This window comes from Prosopis cineraria, unplaced genomic scaffold (assembly GCF_029017545.1).
Source record: "Prosopis cineraria cultivar Desert tree isolate PC_DT_omini unplaced genomic scaffold, ASM2901754v1 PC9, whole genome shotgun sequence".
Classification (NCBI taxonomy): domain Eukaryota; kingdom Viridiplantae; phylum Streptophyta; class Magnoliopsida; order Fabales; family Fabaceae; genus Prosopis; species Prosopis cineraria.
In genome coordinates, this window is record NW_026555340.1 from 25,183,028 (window position 1) to 25,200,268 (window position 17,241).

Genomic DNA, 17,241 nt, shown 5'->3' on the forward strand with positions numbered 1-17,241 from the left:
TATGTTTCAAATTTAGGAACCACAATGTGATTGTGGGAGTCGTTGGAGGAGAGTTTTCCCACTTGAGTATGTGGGTGCTTTCCTTCTTGGAGGTTTACAATGTTCCTCATCGTCTCTGTTTTTACTTCTTGTTTCCCTCAATGATGGTCCATGGTTGCTTCTAAGTTTTATAACTAGAGAATTATAATCAAGTCCTAAATAAGAAAATTAATTATTTTCTCAGTCTCTTTACAAGTCAAATGTCTGTATTCATATGTTAGCTTTTGATATTTACAAGTGAACAGAATTTATTAATTTTTTTATCTAGGACATATATGCATTTGCAAGCGGAAATTAATTAAGTTCCAAAATATTAATTAAAATGTAGCTGGGTCTCAAAAATTTTACGCAGCTTCGTATAGTTGTAAATATAAAAGTATTAATTGTAAAGTATTATAAATGATTTATAAAATTTAAATTTATTACCAAACCTTTTATATTTATAATTATTTAAATTGAGGGATGGATGTTCCTGTTGTTATCGTGGTCAGATGGTCCAATAAAATGTTAACAAGCTATCATTAATATTAAAAAAATACTACAAAATGTTTTCTGCCAATGAAAAAAAAAACTATCAAATGTTTAACCATCAATGTGGCAGCAAAATACAAAAGATAATGGTAGGAAAAGCAAAAAAAAAAATGATGATAAAAATTTAAAATATATATTGAAAATTTTTATATTATAATTCTATTAAAATTTTTAAAATTTTTTTATAAAAAATGAATTTATATAAATAATTATATTACTTTTATTAAAAATAAAATAATGATAAATTTTATTTAAATAATTATAATTTTTTTATATTTATAACAATACAATAATTATTAATCTTATATCAAATTATTAACATTGTTACTTACGAGTGTTGAAAATAATAAAAAATGATTATAAATTTTATTTAAATAATTATAATTTTTTTATATATATAATACAATAATAAAATATAACTTTATATATCAAATTTTTATTATTATTACAAGTGTTAAAAATAATAAATATTAATTATAAATTTTATTTAAATAATCATAATTTTATTTTTTATATTTGTAATGGTGCAACAAAAATTATAACTTTATATGTTAACTTTCTGATATTACTATAAAAATAATTTATTTATTTATATAAATTCATTAATCAATAATTATATAAAAGTTGTTATAAATTTTAATAAAATTATGATTTTAAGGAATTATTTTATCATTTATACAATTTAAAAAAATTTTATTGTCATTTCACCAAAGTTTTAATGGAATCGACGAGCGCCATCACGGTGAGTCCGATTCCGAGACTCTTATCCTACTTCATAATTTTGCAGCCTCGCTCAGTGCTGCTTCTCGGTAGTCTTACCAGCCATGCACATTCTTCCCCTTTCGTTCCACCCAAGCTTATTGATTTTTACTTTCAACCTCCTCCTAATCCCGTGACAAGGTTTCCTTGTGCTGGTCGCCAAACGCTCCGTATCCTCTCCGCTAAGAGAACCGGCAAGCAGAGGTACCCATCGGAGAAGAAGAAACTAAAATCCAAGCATAAAGAAATTATCAAAGATTTGAAGGACAAGAATAAGTTTGAGGGCACATGGAGGCTTTACAAGCTCGGGGTTCCAGTTGATAGGGATCCCGGCAAGGATTTTCTCGATGTTTCAGATGGGCTTCTTGAAGAAATTGCCAAAGCTATTGAGTTCCCGGTAAGTTCTGAGTTTTCGAGAGTGCCTTTTTTCTGTTTGGGTCAATGAAAAATAAAAAATGTGAAATCCTTAGGGGCTCTCCCTGTGTCGGATAAACACTACTCTGCGAAGTTCTTTTGCGTAGTTTTAATATATGGTATCTTCTCGGTCAATTCATGCTCTTGTCTTGTGCAGTACTTTATTTACCGTTGTTATATTTGTTTTTCTTTAAACCTCAGTGAAGTGGAAGCATTCGAAAGATTAAAGTGTGGTAACATTCAATTTTCAATTCTCGTGCCAGGTTGGTTCACTGTTACCGCGCGAAGCTTTCTCGGTTGTTCGGAAATCATTTGACGCTAGGAAGGTTTGTTTTGTTCAATGCAGCACTGGCCCATAGATGTGTGTATTGGGTTATTTTTCTTCCTAAATTAATCATTAAAAAAGAATCTTGAGCATGAAATTAATACATGGCGAGGGTGCTTTAGTGACTGCAAACTTTGTAAGCTTATAACTTTTTTTTTTAAAATAACTAGGCCTATAACTTTGTCATGAGCTAGTTTTTTAATGAAAATATGTGCTCTTTATGTTGCATTTACCTGCAAGAATAATTTTGAACTCTCTTCTCCTTGTTTTAGTTCATTTAGATTTTACTTGATTATTGGTTTTTCACCAGTAATTAGTTATGGGTATTATACCTTTCAGAGCTTCAGATTTCTAGAGTTCATGTGTATGTATATTAGTTTTACTTTTGTGGCACACAATCATGCATCTATATGGATGAAATGCAAAATACGAAACATGAATGCCATACAGACTATGTGAAGGCCTGCCTGTATACTCAGGTGGACTGAAATTTTGAATTAATTATTTGACTTTTCATATCGTGGAACATTGCCTCATCTGTTTTCAGGTTGCAATAGAAGGCTATTGATTGTGAAGTACACTTATTCTGTTTCATTGATTCCTTTTAGAAATTAAAGGAGCCCAAATTTGTGCATACTGTGGACATGGATGTAAAAAAACTCCTCGATCTAGAGCCTCGAACTTGGGACTTCATTTCTCAGCTAGAGCCTAAAGTTGGCCTTGTAGAGCACATGCATTATGGAAGAGTTTTTGGTGATTTGATGAGTGTAATACATGATCACAAAGATAATAATGAAAGTGTAGTGACCAATGTAGATGGAAATAACATTTGCTCAGGAGATTTGTACCAGATTCGAGCTACCAGGAAGCCAAAAATTGCAGTAGTTGGTGGTGGACCTTCAGGTCTATTTGCTACTCTTGTTCTCGCGGAGCTTGGTGCAGATGTAACATTGATTGAAAGAGGCCAAGCTGTTGAAAAAAGGGGGCGTGATATTGGTGCTCTGGTTGTTCGTCGAATTTTAGAAACAGAAAGCAACTTCTGCTTTGGGGAGGTTGTACCTTGCATATTGCTTTACTTCCTCAAATTTTTGTTGTTGTCATGGTATCTAATAAATGTTTTATTCAAAATCACCCTTGCTTCCGAGTTCTGGATAACAGATTTTTTTAACACTACTTACAAAGTCATCCAATTTATTTCTTTTACTTTCGGCTGTTTAGAGATTGACATATTCTTGTCAAAATTAGAAATTAATCAAAAAAATAAGCATATTGGAGTATTATGTTGTTCCATTTGTGTTTGTTGTTACTACAGTGTGAATTTTCTCTGTAACAGGAAAAAGAGTATGTCTTAATTACCCTCATGTATAACGTTATCTAAGTTGTTATGAATGCACAGACACACACGCCTAAGAACTTCTAAAATACATATTAAATTCATCATGGGGACCAAATGATGACTTAGTTCTTGGCCTCATTCATGATCTTGCTCTCTCCTTTTTGTTAGTTTCATTATTTATTCACTTTACCGAGGACTTATTTGTGACAGGGTGGTGCAGGTACCTGGAGTGATGGAAAACTGGTAACTAGAATTGGACGAAATAGTGGCAGTGTTCTTGCGGTTAGTGGATGCCTTCCATTATGAAGTAGATATGTGCATTTTATTTATGTCTCTACCTAGCCCCTTTTTTGTGAGGTCTTTTGGTAAATGATATTGGTTGTTTTTCTGAAACCCAAATATATTAGGTAGTTCTCTAAAAAATAGTTAAAAAAATGATTCCTAAAGTAGAAACTAAGAGTAATATAAACCAATGATACCATGCATTTAATCTTGGTTTACAATTATAGCTTTTATACCTATTTATTTGGGATCATCTCTTAGAGAAAGAAAAAGAAAGAGCAAGAATAAAAGAAAGGGAAGAAATTCAATCAAGATTTATTCGGTTCCCTATGTCAAATTCAAATAGAAAAGGAAATTAAGTCTAAAAGGAACAAAACAATGTTGTATCAGGGTACTTGTCTTCTTTTAGCTGGATCTGCAAGTTTTCGGAATGCTCCAAATTCTACTTGAGCATCCAAATCTGGGTTGATACCAATAAAAACATATCACAAGGTTCTAGCACCATGTCAAATGTATCTGAAAAAGAAGGGCAGAGCAAACCTATGTTTATGTTGATAGACTAATATATGAACTTTGTACTCTTTCAGCATTTTTAATAGTTTCTCATGGGTGTAAAAGTTATGGCATGTACCTTTAGAGAAACAGTATAAGTGAAATTTAGTTTTTTCGCTGCCAAAACCATTAAATAGTTTTCAGGGCTTTGTCTGCTGTCTTTGTTGCTGTTCCCATTATCATATACCGTTTGAAACATAAAAATTTTCTTTTTACTCGTCAATACATTATTCATTTTTGTTTTCCCCAACTTATATGACTTAATTGAATGGCTGACTAAATGTCTTCATTGTAGGTGATGAGAACTCTAGTGCAGTTTGGAGCTCCACAAAACATATTGATTGACGGAAAGCCTCACTTAGGAACAGATAGATTGGTTCCATTGCTTCGCAACTTTCGGCAACATCTACAAGAGTTGGGCGTTAGTTTCATCCCTAGCACTAGCCTCTTTATATTTTGAAAATATGTGCATATGGAATGGCTCTTCTTGTACTTGTCTGTGATGACCAAGTAATGATGTTTTGATGCTTAGGTCTCAATCAAGTTTGGAGCAAGAGTGGATGATTTAATAATTGAAGATGGACATGTTCTGGGGGTTATGGTATCTGACTCAGCTGATAGATTACGAGCAAACAGCCAGAAGGTGGAATATGATGCTGTTATTTTGGCTGTTGGCCATTCTGCTCGTGATACATATCAAATGCTTCTTTCTCATGATGTGGTTTTGGAGCCAAAAGATTTTTCTGTGAGTCTCTATCGATGTGATATTTCAATATGCACTTCAATCTATTAGCACTGTGATGGTTATGGATGTGCATGAATTTACTTTGTCTGATTCTGTGCCTATTCCAAAATGTTAGCACTTCTCCCTCCGCATTTAAGAGATTCCTTTAAGAGTGATTTTGGGTTGTTTTTGTGGTGCTTCATTTACCTCTTCCATTTGGGATGGGGCTAGTTTGATACTCAAGGGTTCAACATTCTGCTGACACAGTAGAATTGGTGCTTATTTTGGTATAGCAGTACTGGTAATGTTGATCTATCATGTAATATAGAGGTATAATACCCAAGTATTACTTGACAAAACGCTGGGTTCCAAGGAAATTAGCTGACACTTCGTTGGCATGGAGGAACTTGTACATGTCTGTGCAAGTGAGGACTGTTTTTATTTGGATGCTTCTATATATCACATCATTGCGGTTGGTTGGGAGCTCTGCAATTTTTTTACCATTTTCAAGAACCTTGATGAATTGACACTGGTTCCTTTTTGGGTTTGTGGAAATGGAAGAATAGATGCTATTACCTACTGCAACAACTCTTACTAGAAAGTATTTCTTTTGGGCTAGTTTACAATATGTAAACTGATGAAACAGCGTTTTCTAAAATTTGTTAGCATTTCCATTTTGTTGTTGTAAATTGTTGCCCTGGCATCCATATGTTGGCCCATATGAACTTATTCTCTCTATTGGAATAATATTATCAATTATGGTGGTGTTGGTCTTGAAAATAATGCATCTTGTTTTCTTTCTTTTATTTTTTTTTCCCGATTAACAGGTAGGGCTACGGATTGAGCATCCTCAAGAACTGATAAACAGCATACAGGTTTGTTCGTATTCAAATTTGGTCCAACACCTATTGCATTGGTTGAACTTGCAATATATTTTACATTGATTTGCTCCAGTGAATTTTGTAGACAAGGCATGGCAATTTGAGATATAGATGTTTGAGATTTCAGATGCAGTGATTATTAATGACTCATCAAGGAGCTAGAGAAAATTTGAGGAAAAGCCACTTTTTACACGTCAAATATATTCCTTCTCTATAAGAGATGGCTATCTTTAATCACATTGAAACCTAAAAATAATATTACTAAAAAACTCTCATACTGATTTAGGCTTGGGCATCAAAAGCTGACAGCCCCCTGCCTTGCCCACCCACCTTCACAGTATGCAGAATTCAAACATACCTCAGCTGGAGTTTGGTTTGCTGTTTGTGCGCATTCTTGTGTTCTTTTTCTCCCTATGACATGATGTGACTTTTACGAGAATACCTTAATAATTTTTACTTCAGCTTTCCTGATTTGAACGGGGTCCTGTATGAGTTTGTTAATTCTAGTTCTGCCAACTGTTCAAGTTTATGACATTAATGAGGGGAAGAAAAAAGACAAGCATCATGCTCCAGGACATGATGAATTATGAACCTTTCTATGTATTGGGCTATTGGCAGACAATCTTTATTTTATCACCAAATCTTTTTAACTTCATGATATATTTTCTTTTTCTGTTCGATTATGACACAAATTTATTCATATTCGTGTTCAGTATTCTGAATTGGCCTCTGAGGTTCATAGTGGGCGAGGTAAAGTACCAGTGGCAGATTACAAAGTTTCCAACTACATTCACGAAGAGAATGGTCATGATTTATCTAATTCTGGAGTGGCTAATCGTAGCTGCTACTCTTTCTGCATGTGTCCAGGTGGTCAGGTATGTTTCCTCATTTAACTTCAATATGATATGATTGATCATAACATGATATAGAACTGTATTATTTCATCAACAGCCACATTGGATTACATGAGGCTTATTTATTGGTCTAGTCTTCATCTTAGTCAGAATAGACTAACTTCCTTCCTGACTTTACATGTATCAGTGCATAACACATACTGTAATGGTCTGATATGGAAAATTTCTTATTCAGAGTTGGGGGTGTTTTGGTTGCCTTAAGAAGATTAGGAGCTCAAAACTGTTATTGATTATATTGAATTTACATGATACCTGATGTGTTGAATATAGTTGACTGGAACTTTACCATGGAATATTTGGAATTTGTAGGTTGTTCTCACTAGTACAAATCCATCTGAACTATGCATCAATGGCATGTCATTCTCTCGACGAGCATCTAGGTGGGCAAATGCTGCACTTGTGGTGACAGTCACAATGCAGGATTTTGAAGCTTTAAATTGTTATGGACCTCTCGCAGGTGTTGAATTTCAGGCACGTCTTGCAAAATTCAAGCTTTTTATTCTTCTGCTCTTAAAATGATTTAAAAATAAATATCATTTCTTTCATTTTCTGTTTCATATTTTACCAAGTGAAGCAAAATAAATCATGGGACTTTCTTGTTCATGTTACCATAACAAACTTAATGTTGAAACCCAGAAGTGATGTTTTAATTCTCTAATAATCAAATTATATAATTTGAAAATCTTCAACCTCTTTCTTTTCAATAGTGGTGACATACAAAATAATTTATCCTTATCTGCTAGCTATATAGCGGAGTCCTTAGTTTAAACTTACAGAATCACTGTTGCAGAAAGATTTTGAGCAAAGAGCTGCTATAATGGGAGGGGGAAACTTTATGGTGCCTGTTCAGACAGTGACAGACTTTTTGGAAAGAAAGCTATCTGGTAAATGTTTCAAATTCTATCCTTTATTTATTACTTTCAGATCTTAGTTTAACTTAGCTAACTTGTTTGTGCCAGTGACATCGGTGCCTCCATCAAGTTATCGTTTGGGCGTAAAGGCAGCCAATCTTCATGATTTATTTCCGGTGCACGTAACTGAGGCTTTGCAGCATTCAATTGTAGCATTTGACAAGGAGGTTGGCAACATCTGTGCCCTTCTACTCTAATATTTGAATGTCCTTTTGATGTTTATCTATTCTAATTATCAAGCACTATTTTCTGAACCTCCCATTTCAGTTACCTGGATTTATCTCTAAAGAGGCACTCCTTCATGGTGTAGAGGTAATAATATGCTTTCACTTTTCTTTTCTCTTCATTTTTTTTAAATCTTGGTATTATGATGCTTCTGTGTCCATAATATCAATCTTATCAGAATGGGAAAATGCTTTTTTAAATTGCCCCATAACACACATGCAAGCATGCCTGCACACAATGGTTCACCAGATCCTGGTTCCATATGCAGTTAGCAATGAAAATTTCTGGAAGACATATTATCATGTCTTCACTTCTATGCTATCAGTCTTTTCATCACAATGTTTTTCGCTCCAGACTAGGACCAGTTCTCCTATCCAAATTCCACGCAATGCTGACACTTATGAAAGCACCTCTCTGAAAGGACTTTACCCGGTTGGCGAAGGAGCAGGTTACGCTGGTGGGATCATTAGTGCAGCAGTGGATGGAATGTATGCTGGATTTGCCGTGGCCAAAAATTTCAGCTTATTTCATGGTGACATTGAGTCTGTTCTGGGCAAAGCTCAGAATGTTGGCTTTGTCAAGTACTAGGCTTCATCTGATTCTTTCTCGGTTTTACCCGTTAGTGTTGCCAAGCGCACAAATTTACAGGTGATCCGCTACAAATGGCTGTGGATAGTGGAATAATAGGATCCGTTATCCCTGTCTCATCACAGTGTATTTGAGGTAGTGAAATAATCCTTCTTGGGCAAAACTTGTGCCTTTTCCAGTGGTTGCTATCAATTCTGCGGTAAAACATGACATGGATATTTTTTACTAGCTATCCACATAATTGACATTGTAATCAATGCACCTATCACTAAAAAGTCCATCCGCAATTCCACATATCATGTTCATTTGAGAAACTTGGTATAAGTTTTGTTAATTCCTTTTACTTTGCTCAAAGAGCAGCAAACTAGCCATTGAGAAAACCATGGATTGTATTGTGAAGCTTCTTTTTCCTCGTGTTTGTGCAGCAATAATTCTTTGATTAGTTTTGGACGATTATGATCAAGGCATGTTACACTGAGGTAATCATAGCCCTAGGAACGATTCTGATCAGCTGCTTTCTCTTTCCCAATGATCTTAGCATAAATTGAGAAGCATACAGAGAGGCTTCCTTGCTGCTTGGAAGTTGGAGCATGTCGCGAGACCCTCATATTCTGAACATTTGACTTGGTAGCTGTAACTTCAGGTGACCATCAATCTGGTTAGTCAGTAGTCATTTTATTGGTGGCCCTTGATATATGTTGAAGCATAAGACATATTACTTAATAATTTTTTTAGATGGACTAAGCTGATTATAAATAGGTTTATAATTTGGTATACTTTATCATGGGACCCATACTAATAAACTTACATGTTTTTTCATTTTTGGCTCGGTGCGCCAAAGAATCTCTATATCTTGGAGATACTTGAAAATTCAATTTCCTAAAAACAGCTTATGATTGGTTGATCAATTACTGAACTTATAATTCGTTGATATGTTGGAGTCAATGAACGTAGTCACCATAAAAACGGACAATCCGTCGCCGAAAGCTACATATTCCTCAGATAATGAATAATAATAGTTTATTACTTAGGGCATAAATAAATATATGTTTATTGGCATGACATAATGGACCTGTGCTATTTGTCTGTAAGAAGCATGTGCTAAGGAAATGTATTCTTAAGCTCACTACTGAGCAAGCCTTTTTTAGTTTCTATTCTTTGACTCTTGTGATGATTAGTTTAGTAATTATACTGTAAATATGCTTTGCAGATCATGCGTATATATCATTGTACAAAAAGTCAGTCGTGTTTTTTTTTTTTTTTGAAAAGAAGAAAGATGGTGTAAAATCATCATTGAAATGTTTCTGTATTTGTCTAGATAGAATATGAAATGAAAGGTATCATGATGTAAAGGCAAAGTTCAAACCCACATGATTACCTTTTTGAGTATTTAATGATTAGAGGCGCATTTAGTTCCCATAATACTAGTGAATAAATGAAATTTTCATGGGAAAATGAACATGTTAATTGAGACCGACATGGTAGGTACTATCCCATGTAATGCCAATATTTCTAGTATTTCTACTCTTAAAAAAACAAACAAATTAAAAAAAAAAATATCATTGGGCGCTTGGATCAACTAGCTAATCCAATTTAATTAAATGTTTCGAATTCAAATCTTGAGTATGCAGTAGTGGTTAAATTCTTAGTGAAAGATATGTTTTTTGAAGAGGTGCTCGTAAGTTATCAATTAGATTAGTCTAAATTGAAAATCTGGAATATCAAAGCCGAAAGCGGGAGGGAGGATGCCAATGGTCTTGTGGCTTTGGATTCACTTTCATATATGGGAGGTTGCAGGTATTATACATCTTGTTTTCAAGTTGGTTTAGCTTGGTCCTTTTATTAGGAAACAGAATCGGTGAGAACATGCATTTTTCTATGTGGTAGTGGCACACCATGATACGTGTCTCCCAAGTACAACACAGGTGATTGACACGTTCCTAATTAAAGATCACATCTTCAATATGGAAACAAAAATTTAAAAAATATTGGGAAACAAGAGAGATAAGGAAAGAGAAAAGGGTAGTCGAAGTGTGGATGTTGGGAAAGAGACGACAGTGGAGAGGCAGGGCATATGCATGAAAATTGAGCTTTACTCACTCAAGTACACTAAAAATTATCACTTTTTAGAGATTACTTTTCAATTTAATTATATAATCGCTCTGTAATACAATTAATAAGAGTGTTTATAGAAGAGAAGAATTTAGTGCTTTTTATATTTTGGGCAAAGTTTAATACATTGTTAGACCCGGGCTCATATGACAGTTGGGAGCCCTTTTTTTTGACATCTCTCCTGAAATAATTTGCATTGTCCCAATTAAGATTTAAATACATTCTTTATTTTTTTAAATAAATTTTTATAAAATTTAATAAATTTATTAATCACTAATATATACAGTTCATATTTAATCAGACTAATCCAAATTTAATTTTTTTTTACATTTTTTTATAAATTGACCATATAGATCTACTTTGGATTGTTTTGAATTTGACAATATCATAAGTTAAAAATTTTGAATCTAAAATGTACAAAGTGAATTTGTGTGGCCAATTTATAAAAATTATAAAAAATTATATTAAATTTGGATTGATATAATTAAATATGGATTGTATATATTGGTAATCAATAGATTTATTTAAAATTTTATAAAGTCTCATTTAAAAAAATAAAAAGTACTTGAATTTGTACTATCTATATTAGATTATTTCAGGAGCAATGAGCACAGAATGTGCTCTCAATGACAGTGGATGCTCCTTCACCAAAGTGCCCACATCTTCCCTTACAAATTCGTTTTACTCAATTTACTAGCTACTGATATATGACTCTTTACACACACACAAATGTTTAGATGAGTTAGTCTTAGAAGTTTACCAATGCCAAGACATGCCTTTGGATTCAAAAGTTGCTTACAGAAATGCTTACAACTTGTAGGATTTGAATCTACTACCCTGTCCCAATTCTTGCATATTCCCTCTCTCTTTATATATAAGAAGTTTTTTAAAATTTTTTTTCCTTAAATATAAGGAGTTGTTAGCATATTTTTAATGAATGGATCATTACATCCTTATTAAATTAGAAAGAAAAAAAGAAAAGTATTTTCATTAATTTACTTTGAAAAAAGAGCTTCATTTTTAATTTACTATAATTACGGGCAAAATTGAAATGTTGTGTTTTTAATTAGATAACCAATTTTTATTGATTTGCATGATTCGATTAAAAATATTTTATATATGGAGACGGAGGGAGTATGTAATAATTTAGTTAAGAAAGATTTATTCATTGCTCTTAGTATCTCGAAGGAGGTGCTTTCTGCAATCAATGGAGATTGCTCCTTGTGCTTAAAAAATACTCATAAAAGTAACTATATATCTTTGATATGAAATTAATCCACCTCCACATTTATGAGTTCAAAACAATAGTTGTTGCTGCTCAATTTCTTTTTAGTTCAGCTATGTTTTGACCGTGAAGTACTTTGAATGATTAATGTGAATCATACGTAAAAGAACTTTTAGCTAAACTTTGTATCACATCTGTCATCTACAAGTTAAATAAGATTGCTATGTCATGAAAATTGTCCCTATGTGTGAGCTTGGCTATTAAGAATCATCCTTGGCTTTACATTAATAATCAAACAACCATTTGAGATTATCTCAATAAATAGTAATTTAATTACGTTAGCGTTCAATTAAATTATATATATATATATGTATGTATATATATATTGGCCAGAATTCAACTTTATATATTTGGATCATTTTTTTATTTTTAAAAACAAAAAAAATGTTCATCTTTTCCCTAACTTGACTTCTTTGTTGGTCAAGTGGTATCTGGTGTGATATTGTTTTAGTCTTACGGTTTTGTTTTTTCTTCTGGCTTCTTACTAGAGACCCGTATATATATATATATATATATATATACTTACCCCAAAGAAAAACTCATCAATGGTCGCAATCCCGAAACGATGACCATTTTTTTTATTATAATATGCGATTTATGATAGCAAAAAATTTTAGATTACAAATAGATTAAAAAAAAAAAATCTAACCATTCCTCCGGCAAAGTCTTTTTATGCAAGTAATCTAATATCCGGTATTTAAACATTGTTGAATCCTGAAATGTTAAAACCTTGACTTTATTTTCACGGTGTGTTTGAATTATTGAGGAGTTGAATTTGGATTTATATCAAATCCTTTCTTTAAATACATATAAATATATAAATTTAGATTGATTTAAATTTAAATTCATCTTTTTTTAAAATTTCTTTCGTGATTTCAAATTTTTTTATATTTTAGATATTTAAAATTTCAATCTCTTCAAAGTTCAAACATATCATTCCCTTCATATTTTTATTATTAATATCTCTATGATTCTCATATTTTTTTCTTATTTTTTGTCAATTAAAAAATATAGACAAATCCATTACTTTCAATTCTCTACTTTCATTTTAACCCTATACAATATTTTATTTTAATCCTTTAATTTTATAAAGTGTCTTTTTAATTATTTAATCCTGATATTATTAGTTTTTTCTCAATAAATTTTTACATTAAATTTTTAAATATTGAAAAATCATTCTCAAATATTAACATATTAAATTTAATTTTTTTTAAAATAATAATGATTGACTCAAAAAATAATTATTTAAAATTAACAATATTAGAGTTAAAAGACTAAAAAAAATACTTTACAAAATTAAAGAACCAAATTAAAACTTTATATAAAGTTAAAGGACTAAAAGTATATTTTAGTCTTAAATCTCAATTCATCTCTCTTTTTCATTTGAAATTTTTTAAACTGCCTAAATAAATAATTTTAAATACATGAATTTTAAATGTGATATTTAAAATGTGAGATATTAAATTTAAAATTCAAATTATAATCTATCAAACCAAATGTTATATAAAGAAAATTGAATTTCTTTATTTGTTTGAATAATCATCAATGCCTTGCAAGAGATTAAATCAAAATCTTGGAAACCAGTATAGAAAGAAAAAAAAAAGTTATTATATAATTTAGACCCTAAATTATAGAGCCAAAGGCAACCTGAATTTTTAACTCATATTTGGTATTCTAAACTTTAAACAATTAAATTTGAAGTAATTTCATCCTCATCATTAAATTAAAACAAATTTTGTTATTTAAAAAAAAAATGGGGAATCATTTGCAATTTCTCTCAAATTATACTCTCCCACTCGCTCTTACGTTCCTTTGAAATTACACATCTAGACTTCTTTTTTTTTAAAAAAAAAAGATAACAAATGTTTGTTTTGATTTAATGGTGAGGACAAAATTACCTTGAATTTAATTATTTAGGATTCAAAATATATCAAATACGAGTTTAGGATTTAAATCGTCTTTGAACTTATAGTTCAAAATTCAAATTACATATTAACCAAAAAAATATATTAACCAAAAAAATAAAAAAGAATAAGTGTTAAAACAAAAAAGAAAATATCAAAAGAAACAAAATTATCTGTTTTGTTATAATTTTACTATCCACATCCTTTGATGGACGTGGGGGTACGCTTCCCATTTTTCAATTTTTTTCTCAACATTATATATGTATTGTTCATGTTCGTCTTCAAAATTTATACAAACTTCATATTACATGTGTTTTTAAATCTTAACTCTCTCGCAATAAAATCCTTGCTGCGTCACGTCCTTAGTTGGAGAAAAAATTGGAAGAAAACCTGGAGAAAATAATAATAAAATAAAAAAAATTAAAAGATAGTGAAAAAGTTTATTATTTTAAAAAGATTTCCCTCCTAATATTCTTTCTTTCATATTTTTCTTCCAATCCAAATCAAAAGTAAAGTTTTATTATAAAGTTTGAAGAAATTTTAACATTGGGAGTGCATACATAAATTTTCCATGATACATATAAAAACTATTGAAAACTACCTCAAAATGAATATACTCAGTTAAAAATAGAACTTGTGGCCTCTTTGTTTTGAAAGAGATACATGATGTTATTGTGATTGTTAGCCACTGGTTCTATTTGTTATTTTCCATCTGTATATAAATAATCAAGTTACAGTAATATTATTCTAAATTAATTGTAATATTGAGTAATAAAAAAATTTTAGCCAGCAATGAGAATATTAAAAGTGGATCATAGCCATAGGAAAGATGGTGCAGGGGTATTTTTTTTTTCTTTTTGAATTTTAATTTTTTTTATCTTGGTTGTCTCACAATATTATTGCATTTTAATTTTTGTACTTTAATATAATATATTTGTTTTTTTAAAAGAAAATACAAAAAAAAGGAGAAGAAGTGGGGCCAGGTCAGTAAGTCAAGTTTAGGACAAGAAGAAGAAGAAAAAAAGTAACGAGCATGAGAATTCACGTAGAAAGCTAATCATTCTAGAAACTAATGTGTGTGTTTCGTCAAATATAAAAGTTTACCATTCGCTGTTGTCCACCGTGACAATGAATATGACCTTTCTTTCTGTCGCTCTAGGTTGTCACCTCCGCCTTATCTGTTCATGTTCTGCCCCACCAAGTTTTGACTCATGTCTGTCATCTTTTTAACAATTTTTCTCTTCAAGAGTCAAGACACTACGAAATAAAAAATAAAAATAAGAGGCAATTTTTTTACTTGAAAAATAAGAGGCAATTTGATTTTTAGATTGTGTAGATCCAAGAATGTTTGCATCCCGAAACTCGATTTTCTGTTTAAATTTTTGAAAATAATATAACATAACTTTTAATTAAAATTGATAATATAAATTAATTTGTATCTTATAAAATGGGCCACAATGAGTTGCGAGCTTTGTAGGATGAGTTGATATAACTCATATTTTATGTAGGTTATATTCTTACCAATCTGTTAATTTATAGCGGGTTAACAAGCAAATTCATCAATATAAAATATTTTTTATATACATTTCTGCATTTTGAAAATTACAAATTTATCATAATGTTAGAAGCTTTATTTATTATTGATTATTAGTATCACATAATTAAACATGAAAATATAATTAATATATAAAATTTTATAAAGTAAAATTAAATTTGATATTAATTTGAGTAAAGATTAGCAGGCTAACCCTTTTTTTTTTAGTTGAGAAATTTTGAATTCATTGATGTAAAACATAATAACAAAAACAATACAAGAAAAAATAGATGGATATAATGCTCATGCCTACTTAAAAATATTTTACTCAAATTAAATTGTGTAAGAATCTTTGTTTGGATGCATGCTATACTAATACACTTGATTAGTCATGGATCTATAGCAATATCAACTAATTAAATGTGACAAGCAATAATGGCAATATACAATAAGTATGTAATTTGAATTATTCTAGTAATTTAAATAATGACAAAGTGTTTGAGAATCGAGAGAACGATCATGCCTCTATCTTTTTTTTATTAAAAAAATAAGTGGGCCAACGTATTGATCAGTGGGTTAGCTTGCTATGAGTTCAAGCTATGTAGGGCAGGCCAAAATTGCTCTGTATGGAAATAATTTTATTTTTTCAACCCAACCCACATTCTTTTTATAGGTTGGCAGGTTCAATTTATATTATCAGTTTTAATTTTAATATTAATAAAATTTAATTTTGATATTTAATTGGCCAAAAAATGAACAAGAAAATAATGCAAAATAGCAAAAAATTATTAAAAAAACCCAAAAAGTTCTTTTTTTTGTCATTTTATGGCCAATCAATAATTTAAAATTAATTTTTATTAATAGCAAAGGTTATATTTCACTGTTTTCAAAAGTTTAAAAAAAGAAATTTAGAATCCCAAACATTTATGAACCTATAGTTTAGAAAGTCAAATTACCATTTAACCCTTTAAAAAATAAGACAAACAATTACAATCAAATCCTAAATAAAACATTAAGGAAAAACATAATTTTGGGTCTTTACATTTTATTCATATTTTGCTATTAGCCCCTGTATTTTTTAATATTTTAGATCCTCACACTTTTATTTTTCAATATTTTTGGTCCTTCCATAAATAAGGTGTGGGAACTTAAAACATTAAAAAATAAAAGTGTAGAAACATGAAATATTGAAAAAAGTGCAAGGATCAATAACGCAAGCAACGTGTAGGAATCTAAAGTTTTATTTTTTAAAAATTTAATTATTTCTTAAATTTATTTATAAATAAAACTTTTATTTTTATATGTAATATTTGCAAGTGAAAGGAACTTGTTAGTAACTAGTTTTTTTTTTTTCGGTATGAGACATATATGTATTTCTTTCATAAAAATATTGACTTTATGTAATTACAGACAATGACAAAAGTTTAGGAGGAAAACTGTGTATAGACTATAGATCCCAAATAAATAAACTGTATATTAACATTCACAACCTTTTTTTTTTTTGCCAGCTTATTAATATTCACAACTGAACTTTTAATATTTTTTAATTAAAAATGGGGGCATCCAGCCCAAAAAATTACACATGAATCAATTCTGGGTACGCTATACTTTTAATATCTCTATACAGAAACTCTATTACCCTTATATGAGGATAACTAAGTCATACTATTGAATTAGACTCCAGTTTGTTAACTAGTCAGCACAAAAATTATCCTCTCTATAAGTATATGAAAATTGTATATCCTAACTATCATTTATAAGTCTCTATAAAGCTCAAATAAATTTATTATTTACATCAAAATCAATCATCATATTCTGCATTATAGTCACCATAGCATTGCAATCAGATTCAACGATCACTTTTTAAAACCCAATCTCTTTAAGATATGAAATCCTGACCAAAATCCTCATAATTCAACATCAAT

General features: G+C 30.6%; 1 protein-coding gene across 1 annotated transcript; it reads left to right on the plus strand.

Annotated features, from left to right (window-relative positions):
* The first annotated feature begins 1,288 nt into the window (after positions 1-1,288).
* LOC129319710 (uncharacterized) lies at positions 1,289-9,300 on the plus strand. Its single transcript, XM_054964792.1, has 13 exons — positions 1,289-1,726; positions 2,007-2,069; positions 2,677-3,120; positions 3,615-3,686; positions 4,534-4,659; positions 4,771-4,983; positions 5,790-5,837; positions 6,557-6,718; positions 7,067-7,228; positions 7,548-7,641; positions 7,717-7,835; positions 7,936-7,980; positions 8,248-9,300. Exons 1-13 carry the CDS (start codon positions 1,289-1,291, stop codon positions 8,479-8,481), a joined length of 2,220 nt encoding a protein of 739 aa, XP_054820767.1. The 3' UTR covers positions 8,482-9,300.
* Positions 9,301-17,241: the final 7,941 nt, after the last annotated feature.